The sequence below is a fragment of the Montipora foliosa genome, chromosome 8, assembly GCF_036669935.1.
Source record: "Montipora foliosa isolate CH-2021 chromosome 8, ASM3666993v2, whole genome shotgun sequence".
In the NCBI taxonomy this organism is placed as follows: Eukaryota; Metazoa; Cnidaria; class Anthozoa; order Scleractinia; family Acroporidae; genus Montipora; species Montipora foliosa.
This window is the reverse complement of record NC_090876.1, coordinates 38,600,488-38,612,987: the sequence shown is the minus strand read 5'-3', so window position 1 is coordinate 38,612,987 and position 12,500 is coordinate 38,600,488. Positions and strand designations below refer to the sequence as shown.

The following is a 12,500-nucleotide window of genomic DNA, read 5'->3' as shown; positions in this document are numbered from 1 at the left end:
CTTACAAAAGAAAATCTCTGGAAACTCCTCTAGACTTATATTAATTTTACATTTTTTATCTCTTTCATTTAAATTTATATATACAGCATATATACAACAGCCTTGAAATTTATGATACTATAATTCTATGGTATTTCGTAAAATGATAACCTAAACAAAACAGCAGAAAGTGAAATTGAAAAGTTGTAAACTTTACGGTCAAGATTCAATGTCAATGTCAAGGATTTCATCCTCATCATCCTCATCCAAAATAAGGTGTGCAACGTGTTCTTGAGCCATCTCTTCTTCTGATACAGTAGCCCACTCGAAAGGATCGGTCTCTTCCTCCTCTTGGTGAAACGCTTGCAATCTACAGTAGGTAACAGACTTTGGCATGGACCATGCTTGATAATGTTATTTGATCATCCCCCGAACCATCAAGATTAGATGATAATGCACACACCTTAATTAATTAAATGACTTCTTAATTACCTCTGCGGGTAACTTTTTCCAGGCTTCTGATACCCATTCAATCATTTGCTGCCGTGATGGCCCTTTCATATTTCCATTTGCGGTCATTTGGTGTCCGTTTTCCGCCAGCCAATTGTCATTATAATATCTCTCTTAAATATCCTTTCATGGGCTTATTCCAACTTACATCAGGAGCCTGGATAAACTTTGTGCAGCCACCAGATATAATTACAGTATCAACTTTAGCTCTGTTGAGAATATCATTAAGTCAAGGTGTTAGGTGACATCTAAATGCGTCCCTGTGCCAAAAGAAAACGTTCCTATAACCTCACGGCAATACTCAATCCCTCAAGACATGCTCAACGCCAACATAGTCACCTTGTATAAAAACAAAGGAGACACTGGAGCAACTGCAACAACTACCGAGGGATATCGCTCCTCAGCATAGGTGGCAAAGTGTTTGCTCGAGTTGCCCTTACCCGCCTGCAGTCCCTAGCAACCCACGTCTACCCAGAGTCCCAGTGCAGCTTCTGAGCTGGCCAGTCAACTGTAGACATAATCTTCTCACTACCCCCGCTGCAGGAGAAGTGTCAAGAGCAGCAGATGCCCCTCTACATCACATTCATTGACCTAACCAAGGCATTTGACCTTGTCAGCCAGAGCGGACTGTACAAGCTACTGCGTAAGATAGGATGCCCCCTGCACCTGCTGGCCATCATCACATCATAAACTATAAAAACATGCACAGCACGGTCTGTTTCAATGGGGCAACATCCGAAGCCTTCACAGTCAGCAGCGGGTGAAACAGGGGTGCGTCCTTGGGCCAACACTTTTCGGTATCTTTTTCTCCATGCTCCTCCAGTACGCCTTCAAGGACTGCAGCGAGGGAGTCTACATCCACACCAGGGCTGACGGCAAGCTCTTCAACATTGCTCGACTGCGTGCAAAAACAAAAGTCACACACGTGCTCACCCGCGAGATGCTGTTTGCACAGCAGCTTGTCAGTCGTCTCTCCCATGCCTGCAAGGAGTTCGGTCTGACCATCAGTATAAAGAATACCAATGTGATGGCACAAGACTCAGACCACCCTCCTACCATCAGCATTGATGGACACACTCTGGAAGCTGTGGAGAACTTCACCTACCTCGGGTCCACCATCTCCAGCACACTCAACATCGAGGTAGGGGTGAACAACAGGATTGCCAAATTAAAGCAGCAGCAGTCATGGCCAGGCTAACCAAGAGAGTCTGGAACAACTCCAGCCTAACTGAGAAGACCAGACTGCATGTCTACCAGGCCTGTGGGCTCAGCACTCTTCTCTATGGCAGTGAGTCATGGACCACCTACGCGAAGCAGGAGAAGAAACTAAACAGCTTCCACATGAGATGCCTGCGGCACATTCTCCACATCCACTGGGAAGAGAGAGTGCCAGACACAGAGGTGCGCGAAAGAGCCAGTAGTATGTTTGCCATGCTTAGCGAGAGACGCCTGCACTGGCTTGGCCATGTCAAGCACATGGAACCTGGTCGCATTCCCAAAGATTTCCTGTATCATGGTGAACTAACAGAGGGAAAAACAAGAGCTGGTTGCCCTCTCCTTCGAAACAAAGACACCTGCAAAAGAGACCTCAAACTGTGTGGCATAGACACTGACACTTGGGAAAAGCAGGCAAACGACCACCAAGCCTGGCGCCAGGCTGTGCGGCAGGGCATGAAAGTCACAGAGGAGAACAGATGGGCAACGGCAGTCCTGAAAAGACAAAAGAGAAAAGAGGGGAGAAACCAGCCATCCCCCCATGTTTACACGAAGTGCAACAGAGACTGCAGATCGGGGGTTGGCCTCTTCAGCCACTTGCACAGTTGTCAACGACAGTGATGCTGTACCATCGTCTCTCGCAGACGGATGGATGCCAACGATTCGTGAACTTCTCAAGCCAGCCTTGGCTAAAATGTCAATTTGGTAATGTTTGGATCTTCTTTCTCCTTTTCTTCCTGGAACTTTGCAGCTTTGACCATCATGATAATTTTTCTTGAGACACAGAGACCTTTACGGCATCTATCAAATATCCACTCTAACAAATTTCAGAGGTAAGATGTCTTCCACCTCCATCTAGATGTTGCCGTATAGCACCACCAGACCTCTCAACCTTTAATTCTTCTATTTTTGTCTTGCTTTTTCTTCCAGTCACGAAGACTGTTTCGATCAATTTTATATATTTTCTTGGCAGCGTGATTTGAGTTCATTTCAGCATGATAGTGAATGACTTCCAACTTGAAATCAATTGAATACGAACGCACCTTCTCACCTTTATGGGAAGATGATTTTAACTCACACTCCTCCATCGTAAAAAATAAATGCTTTTAATTTATTCCAATAAGTGCATTTACTGTCAAGGAACCAAGAACAAAACTCTAAGTTAACTTAGAATAAAGCAACAGTTATTGAACACAGGTGGCGAGTTGTGCGGGTATAAACTGCTCACAAAGATGTGATGCAAAAGGAATGTTCTTGATGACAGCATATCTGACAGCTTCGAACAAATACACGGTGTGCGACAAAAGATCATTTTGCATCTGCTGGTCCTCGCTGATCATAGTACGATATACCCAAGCTGTAATCTAAAAGAGTTCAGGCAAGAGTTCAAGGAATATCTTTTGTCCAGCTCTACTGTTGCGAGTTTGAATCTGTTGCTCATGGTCATCACATTCTATAAAAAGTCTGGTTTATTAATTAACTTTCCTCCTCTGAAAAGGGGGGGGGGGGGTATGAGAGAGGGGGGCTTAATAGACTGAGGATTTATGGTAATAAAGTTCCTTTCCTTTCCTTTCCTAAGTAGTTGTGTTAAAAAGAGCTTGTTTGCGGAGCATTTTTAGGGCTATTTCCCCTTCCCTCAAACCCCCTTTTCCACTGTTTTTATCAGTGTGACGGGTGCCTGTCTCCTATGCTGCGTGCCAGGCCGCTCATAGCTGGGTTACCAGGGTTTCCCAGCCATGGGAGCAGTCTCCATTTAGGAGCTGGCTGCCAATGGTGGAAGCTCCTGGATGCTTCAGGCACCCAACCTCCACTACAGTGTGTATTAAATGTAAATTAATGTGCTTATTAGTTGACCACTCCCTTCAAGGGCATTTCTGGATCAACCAGCCCAATGGGTTCAGACCGAATGCATGTGAAGGCACCACACAGGTCTGCCATACGGCCCATGTGTGATCTCACAGCACCGCAAACCCAGCCAGATGTAATTGACTGCGAGTCCATTTTGAGGAGGGAGGAAAACCGGAGTACCCGGAGAAAAACCCTCGAAGTCAGATTGAGATCAACTGAAACTCAGCCCACATATGACCCATGGTCAGAGTTGAACCTGGGTCACAGAGGTGGGAGGCGTGGTTGATGACCACTAAACCACCCTGACTCCCCACCCACTCCTTAACTAGTGATGGAGTTGTTAACTGTGGACAACACACAGACCTGACCATACAAACACCCTCTTTCATTGCATTCACAATTTTTTTTTAATTACATTCATTTGTATGCTACCAAGGGTTCTGTACAGTTGTAATTGTGATTTTTTTTGCAGGTGCATTGGCCCTCCTGAGACCTCTGCTTCTTGATGTAGCTCCTGATATTCAACAGACTGCTGCTTTGGCTCTTGGCAGATTAGCCAATTATAATGAGGACCTGGCAGAGGCTGTTGTCAAGGGAGACATCCTTCCTCAGCTAGTCTACTCACTGGCTGAACAAAATGTAATGTAGAAAATTGAACAGGCCAATTTTCAGAGTTCATGTCTGTCTCCTCTTCAAAGTGAGTCTAAGACTGCGAAGTTTTGTTGATCGTAATTGGTTCTACTTTAAATGTATAAAATTAATGAAAACTAATTTTCATAAGAAAAACTTCGTCTGTAATTAGACTCGCTTTGAAGAGGAGGCAGACAGTTGAACTCGGAATGGCCTATTGTCTTATTTTAAGAGATGACAGGGACGTCATTGACAATTCTTACAGGAGTTTCGATAAAGATGGAAGTTGACGCTGGTTTGAGTACTGAGAAACGGACCATTGTCATTGTCAAATTGGTTGATCCTTCATGCTTAGGGTGCATAATTATATATTGAGTTATGGATGCACGCAGGAGGTTGCTAAGTATGAGAGAAGCTTAAGCTTAAGAGTTGCTGAGTGCGACTCTAGCTTCTCGAGTGCTTAGCAGACTCTAAAAAAGATTTGTATGGGAATCCCGATAAAAGACCTCAGAACATTTTGCAATTAAAAAGCTTAACCTTATTGCCATTGTGGGTTTTCCTTCCTGTGTGGTTTTTTTCCAGATTCAACACGAATTTTGAGCTACATGTAGCTATTATCAGCTCCTCGGATGTCAACAGTCATATTAAAATACCAAGGCTGAACACTAAATTCTCAGGAGCCCACCAAAGTGAGTCAAATATTCCTGGTTAAAATGTTCCCATGGTTAAAATTCCAGCAAAGAATTCAAAGGCAAAGGTTTTTCTTTCATTTCAATCCACTAGCCGTGCAATCGAAACCCTGCAGCTGCCAGCAACGTCAGGCAGCTGTTAGTGTCCCAAACGAAACAATAAAACAATCATGAAAAAGCTCCTCGTTTACTTTGAAGGTCACACGGAGCGGAGCGGGGGGGTTGGCGCAGTGGTAAGATCTCTGCCTTCCAACCCTAAGATCCCGGGTTCCATTCCCGGTTCTGCCGAGAGTGGAATATTTGGTGACCTTCTTTCCCGCTAAAGTTCACTCAGCTTTCCATCCTTCCGAGGTCGGTAAAATGAGTACCAGCATGCATGGACTGCTTAGAAGCGGCTGCCATTTGCGCCTATATATGCTTCCAGTCCGCTGGGGGTAAATTGATCATTGTCAAGCGCCTTTGAGACGTTTGTGATAAAGGCACGATATAAATGCACCACTTTAATACATGTGCGTTGAGTTTTGCTTGACAACGAGTCTTTGGTACATGTACATGTATCTTGGTATTAAAAGAAGTCTTTGTTTGGTATCGTCGTCAGGAAGGACAAACAACTTAGACAATCAAAGGCTTGTTACCAATCCACAAACAAACTAAAGAGTTGTTGCCAAGCCGAACTCAACGGTCTCTGTGTGATGTTCAAAGTGAACAAGGATGTTTTTCATCATTTTATTGTTTCGTTTGGGGCAGTAATAGCTGCCTGACGTCACTTGCAGAGCTTCGGTTGTGCGGCTAGCAGATTGAAATGAAAGAAAAACCTTTGCCCTTGAATTCTACGGTGGAATTAAATTAACTGTGGAAACATTTTTTAATAACCAGGAGTATTTGACTCAATTTGGTGGGCTCCTGAGAAGTCTGAGTGTTCAGCCTTGGTATTAAGTTTTATTAATTGACGATGATTGACAACCAAGGAGCTGATAATGGCTCAATTCGCATCGAATCTGGAAAAAAACCACCCAGGAAGGAAGCAACCCTCGATGGCAATAAGGTTAGGCTTTTAATTTAGAATTTTTTCGCAAAATTATCTTCGTAGGGTTTTTTTTCAGGATTCCCATGCAAATCCTTATAATTATTTTTGTTGGCTTTCCCTCACACTGAGCTTGGGGTGCCTGTGAGTGCAGTTGCTGAAAATGGACTCCAGGAAACTCTTTTTCTCATTGCGCTTTTCCAATTGTTTTCAATTGTTGATTTTGTTTACAGTTACTGTCACTAAAAACGATAACAACAAGACTTTCTACTTGAAAGTTGCCACACTGCAGACCAACTTGCTGCCTCTTCATTCTTGTTGAGTGCCTTTCAAATACAAGTTTGGGCATTTTTTGTGTGGGACGGGCCTAATTTGTGCTTCATTTTCATTGCCCCCGGCTCTGGTTGGCTTGTAGTTACTAAAACAAGGAATGTCCTAAAATGATCTGAAATTATCTAAAATGTCCTAAAATGAGCTACGTAACTTAGCCTTCTAATGTCACACGTTGCGGAGATGACGGCATGAAAAAAGGCTGTTCAAGCTGTTGTCATTTGCATAGAGCTGACAGAGCAAAAATTCTGAGTTCGCCAAGCAACGCAGTTTTGATTTGAGTACAGCTGATGGCGCAATAATCTTACTGTGCTCGATAACACAGTTGTGATTGGTCCCGAGCTGACAGCACAAAAGTTTTGGATTACTGTAATTTTTGCACATGCAGCAACCGTCACCTCGTGATTGACTTAGAGTAATGACAGCACAAAAATCTTGAGTTTGCCCGACAATGTACATTTAATGAGTGGTGCAGATTGAAATTATTTGTACCATTTTGTCTGTTTTAGTTAATTTTAGGTGATTTGGAGACGTCTTTATTAATTTTATTTTAGATACCGTTGTACATGTAGCTCATTAGGTCATTTTAGATCATTTTAGGTCATTCAGGACTTGTTTTGGTGACTATAAATATAGACTGGTTGACTTCCCTGCTTGCCAAGAAGTCAATATCGGGAAATATTTGGCTCAGGTCTGGGGTCTTTCATTTACCGTTACTGTACTTCATTCACTGTCAACTACAAGGGAACTCGCAAAACTCAACGAAAACGTTTGATCCAAAATGAAACTGCGTGTCGGCTGTGCGTATAATAGGGAAATACACCAAAGTCACTTATTATGATTTGGATCAGACTGTTAATTCAATTTAGGAAAAAATTAAGTAACTGACTTAATTCTCTGGGTGAAGTTACATGTACACCAGCACTAACTGAAACCTGCACTCAGATCAAGGCTGTCAATTTTGAAGTAGCCAGTTGGTTGTGAAAATTATGGTCATATTCATTTGAAACATGTTCTAATAATTATTGCTTTTAAGCTGGCTATATTCAGCAGAGAAATTTTAATTAAGGTTACCATTTTAGGAGCCCTTAAAGACTGGAGTTCTTAATCACCCTTTTTGGCCATAAATGCTCTTTAATACTTCTAATCAATAAAAATTGTATCAAAAGTTAATTTTTTCTCTTGAACTGGAAATATCAGGCATGGGAATTTTAGAGAGGCAACATTGGCTTAGCCTGCGAACAGCAAACGCATTTCCGATGACCGGAAATGCGTCTGCTATTCGCAGGCTAACATTGGCTAGGATATGAAGTATAATTTTAGCTTATTGCATTCTTTACATGGGTGATCACCAGTATTGAATGTACCATTAATTTTTCGATTATTTTCTCTTTTCAGCGCTTTTATAAAAAAGCTGCAGCCTTCGTACTTCGCGCTGTGGCAAAGCATTCTCCCCAGTTGGCACAGGTATCTTTAATACTAGGACATCTTTTTTTTCTTCTTTTGACCCAATTTAAAACCAATAATTGAATTCACACCTGAAAGGTTTGGTCTCATACATTTAGATAAGCAGCTGCATCCCCAATTTAATGTCCAAAATGAGATCAAAACAGTGCAGCTAATTCTACACATTCAAGTTTTTCACAGTACTGCTGGTCTTCTGATAGGATGCGGAAAAAAAATAAAGAATGTTGTATATTTATTAGTAAGTTAGAACATCTTCAGGGTGATTTCTCACAAAGCACCCAATAAAATATTCAACTACATGTAGATCAGCCTACCGCAAAATCATGTGTTCTTACATGTATATGCAGGTGTTGTGAAGGTGGTTTTGATGTATTATCTTCACGTAAAATAACAAAAACCTTTTTTCTTTTTTTTTTTTAAAGAACAAAACATGAAGTGAATAATAATCACTTGTTAGGCTTCCATTGCCAAAGGTATCAAATGAGTTGTGTTGAAACTCAATTTTCTTGGTTTAATATTTCCATCTACATGTAAACTCCGTCCCTGTAACAAACATGGCTGACTAGCAGCAGGTATTTTTTACAGGTCACAGGTCTTATTTACAGGTCATTGTCTTAACTTCAATAGAACATTACCTACTCCTTTCCTAATGTAACCTTAGGCCTAAATAATAGTCTTTAGGCCTGGGGTTAGCATTAATAAAGGGTTAGGGGTGTTTTTAACCATTGTTACAACTGTTACAGTGACCTGTAAACGGTAAAATTATAAATATACCTGCTGGGCTGACTAGTACCAGGTTCCCTATAATCTTAGCTGAGGTAACCGAAAATGCTCTAAAGACCTTAATTTAATAGTAAAAACATGGTTTATAGTCATACATTGTACCCTTATAACACATAAAAATTTTATTTGATGATCATGTTGTGATCCTTTTAAGGCTGTAGTGGATTGTGGTGCTTTGGATGCCCTCGTGATTTGTTTGGAGGAATTCGACCCTGGAGTGAAAGAAGCTGCAGCCTGGGCTCTAGGTTATATTGCAAGACACAATTCAGGTATAAAGAAAGTTTTTCTTTTATTGGGCAATAGGCTGGAAGCCGAGAATAAAAAGGAATGCAAATGAAAAAGTGATCATTTATTGTCATATTTTTATCTTCCTTACAGTCAAACCAAGTGAAGCGTACCCTTCAAGATTGCATTAATGAACTGATTATTTGAAACTTGAACCCGCTAGTCGTTTCAAGAATGCAATAATGAATTCATTATTCGAATATTGAACTCGCTCGTTCGATCCAAGAATACGGCTAACGGGTTCCGTTTCTGAAAAATCGATTCAGTATTGCATTCTAGAAAAGACTAGTAGGTTTGAAACCTACTAGTCGCAACAGTGAATTGATTTTTCGAAAACGGAAGCCGTTAGCCAATTTAGCCACATTCTTGGATCGAGCGAGCGAGTTCAATATTCGAATAATCAATTCATTATTGCATTCTTGAAACGACTAGCGGGTTCAAGTTTCAAATAATCACTTCATTAATGCAATCTTAAGGGGTACGCTTCACTTGGTTTGACTGTAAAAACCATGCATTCACTCTTCAGGCACCTCAGGACAACCCCAGATGACGAGTAAAATCGTCTGGTGTTAGTAAAATCGGTTATAAGTCTCACTCTCAGGAGTCAATGGGTTAATGGAGGGGACAGTTTTTAATGACTGATTTCCCATTGACCCCTCACTACATGTACGTACAAGTGCCCCAGGGGACCCTCTAAGTTGTCAAGTAAAAATTAATTGTCTGGCATTAGACAGAGTATAAAAACCTGTGGTCTCGCTCTCCGGAGTCAAATGCGTTAATGGACGAGACTGGTTTACCCATTCACCCCTCACTACAGCTGGCACCCCGCAACGCCCCCAGTTGACGAGTAAAATCGTCTAACATTAAACAGAGTAAAATGTGTTAAGTCTCACTCCCAGGAGTCAATGGGTTAATTATTGAAGGGGACATTGTTTTTGACTGGTTAACCCATGCATTTACTCCTTAGGCGCTCCACCACACCCCCAGTTGACAACTAAAATCGTCTGGTGTTTATAGACGGAGAGTAAATCTGTCAATTAGGTCTGACTCCCAGCAGTCAATGGTTTAAGGCCAGGTCTCGAACAATTAACCCTTCAAAATGGACCTTTACATCTTAAAAAAATTTACTCCTTTACAGAGCTGTCGCAAGCTGTTGTTGATGCTGGTGCAGTGCCTCTGTTAGTGCTTTGTATCCAGGAGCCTGAAATGCCACTCAAGAGAATCGCAGCATCTGCATTGAGTGACATTTGCAAACACTCCCCAGAGGTAGGAAACTGCTTTTTTTTTGTTTTTGTTCTGTTACGTAACTTTTCTATGGGTATATCTAGAAAACACTGCATAATATAAAAACTGCATAAGATTGTAAATGTTGTAGTTCAAATTTTTCCTTCAAGTTGGTTAAAGTTTTTCAAAGTACTGTTGTTTGTTTTTTACATTGTACTTTCCTTTGTTTCATGTCTGTAAGACAATCAAGGGTCTGGAACAATTTTTAACTACAGCATGAACAAATGAATCCAAGCTATCCAAATCAGTGGATGGGTATAATGCATAATAGGACATTTGCTTGATGACGCCATTTGACTACAAGTACCAGAATCCTTCAGGTTTTGCTTGTCTCATGCTAATTAGAGCTATCGTTATTTTTACCCCACTGGGAATGCAAAATTTAAATATGAAAAGAAAAACAAACTGAATTGTGGTAGTTGTTGTCAAATGACACCATCGTGAAAATTGCTCATTTGCCTAACCTTCTTGCCCTTTTCAAGCACTGTTTTACTCCCTGTGCACTTCATGAATTCCCCCCCTTTAAATCAAATTTGTCTGTCATTAAAATTTATAATATATAATAATATTTTCATGGAAATAATTTCAGTTATTTTTTACCTCTAGTTGGCGCAAACAGTGGTGGATGCTGGGGCTGTTGCTCACCTCGCACAAATGATTCTTAATCCAGATTTTAAATTAAAGGTAATCATGCACCTTCTTCCATCAATCCCTGTACCACAATGCATAAATTAAAGTTATATAATTATAATTATAAAAGTTTGACTATGTAAAAATCTCTCTTATTGTACTGCAGTTACACTAAATATGTACAAGGTTCACTTCCTTTCTTGATTTTGTCCATTTTAACAAAAAACGAAAAAAATCTGTACGTGCGAAGTTACAAATATTTGGCCTTTTATGCTCTCGTGCGACCAAAGTTTTCTTTCTTAGACTAATATGTATCGGTTTTCAAGGCCTATTTCACCTCAAAAAAAGACATCAGCTGCAAAGGTTAATTTAGTTATATTAGTTATGTTGAACTGAGTACGTTTACCTGATCTAAATTTCACTCATGTAGCTTTTTTTATTGCTGACAGTTGTAAGCTAAGATCGTCTTAAAGTCACGCAATCTTCTAAAAATGCACCTCATGATCTCGAAAACGAGCACGGTGACCCCCCATTTTTTTTGCCTTTTTGGCAAAAGTAGATCATTACCTTTCTGCGTGGCAAGTTTAAAAAAAATCTGTACATGGGAACGTTTTGGGCGCGAACGTCCTTAAATGACATTGATTTTAATTAGCATTTATCAAATTCACCTCAGCTTCTCTTTCATGATTATTGTGAACTCTATGAACATCATTATTTTTCATGTCACTAAACATAAAACTTATCATACATAGTTGTACTTCAGGTCAAAAATGATCATTATGCAGTTTTATGTAGGTGGCATCAGGGCCTGAGTGCATTATTAAAGTACACTGTATGATTTGGATAGGGTGATTACATCTGTATGATTGTTGACAACAATAATTATTCTGTCACCTCAATAATGCTTAATTTTTTTTCCTTCATTTTGTTTTTCAGCGTCACATATTCTCGGCATTAAGCCAGATTGCCAAGCACTCTGTGGACCTGGCTGAAATGGTTGTGGAAGCTGAAATTTTTCCCTCTGTCCTGATGTGCCTCAAAGGTACAAACATTTGCAAGTCATCATGTAGATATTATTAATTTTAAAGTTATGATAATAATATACATGAAAAAATTACTCGATTTTGATTGGCTGAGAGCAGTGCATGTGTCATGTGTAACACAGTGCAAAAAGTGTAATACCAGTGCAGTGGAATTCTGGATTATGATTGGCTTATTATAAACAATAGGGTTTGGTCAGAACCAATCAAATCTTTGTTTTCAAATCTAGTGCATGCCCTAGATGGCACAATTTTTCCCTGATTGGATGATGTGTGAGCATTTCTTCTGCTTAACAATCTCGAGTTTTTTCATGTATATTTATTAATAAGTTATCACATGATTTTTCTCGTGCAATTTGGAATAAATAAGCACTTGTAAATTTTTTCAGAGACTGCAAATTGCACGAGTCCATAGGGATCTTCTTTGAAAAAATTTACTCGTGCTTATTTATTCCAAATTGCACTCAAAATCATGTGATTACCTATACTTAGTCTTATATTATAACTACATAGTATTATAATTATGGTCTCTGAGTTGCAGGGATGATGCAGTAGTGAGAGCACTCGCCTCCCTCCAATGTGGCCCGGGCTTGATTCTCAGACTCTGCTTCACATGTGGGTTGAGTTTGTTGGTTCTCTACTCTGCACCACGAGATTTTTCTCCGGGTACTGCGGTTTTCTCCTCTCCTCAAAAACCAGCATTTGACTTCATTTGCGTTAATTGTTAAATTTCAGTTTACGTGTACAATTGTGTCCCCTATTAGTGCTCCAGCGCTAGAACGACTA

At 40.4% G+C, this 12,500-nt stretch overlaps 1 protein-coding gene across 1 annotated transcript in view; it reads left to right on the top strand.

Moving 5' to 3' along the window:
- Positions 1-12,500, top strand: part of LOC137967679 (sperm-associated antigen 6-like) — a 26,041-nt gene that overhangs the window by 3,200 nt on the left and 10,341 nt on the right. Inside the window, exons 3-8 of the mRNA XM_068814206.1 lie at positions 4,025-4,191; positions 7,624-7,692; positions 8,630-8,744; positions 9,899-10,026; positions 10,651-10,728; positions 11,611-11,716. Coding sequence (XP_068670307.1) covers positions 4,025-4,191; positions 7,624-7,692; positions 8,630-8,744; positions 9,899-10,026; positions 10,651-10,728; positions 11,611-11,716 — 663 coding nt within the window. The remainder of the gene's footprint in view (positions 1-4,024; positions 4,192-7,623; positions 7,693-8,629; positions 8,745-9,898; positions 10,027-10,650; positions 10,729-11,610; positions 11,717-12,500) is intronic.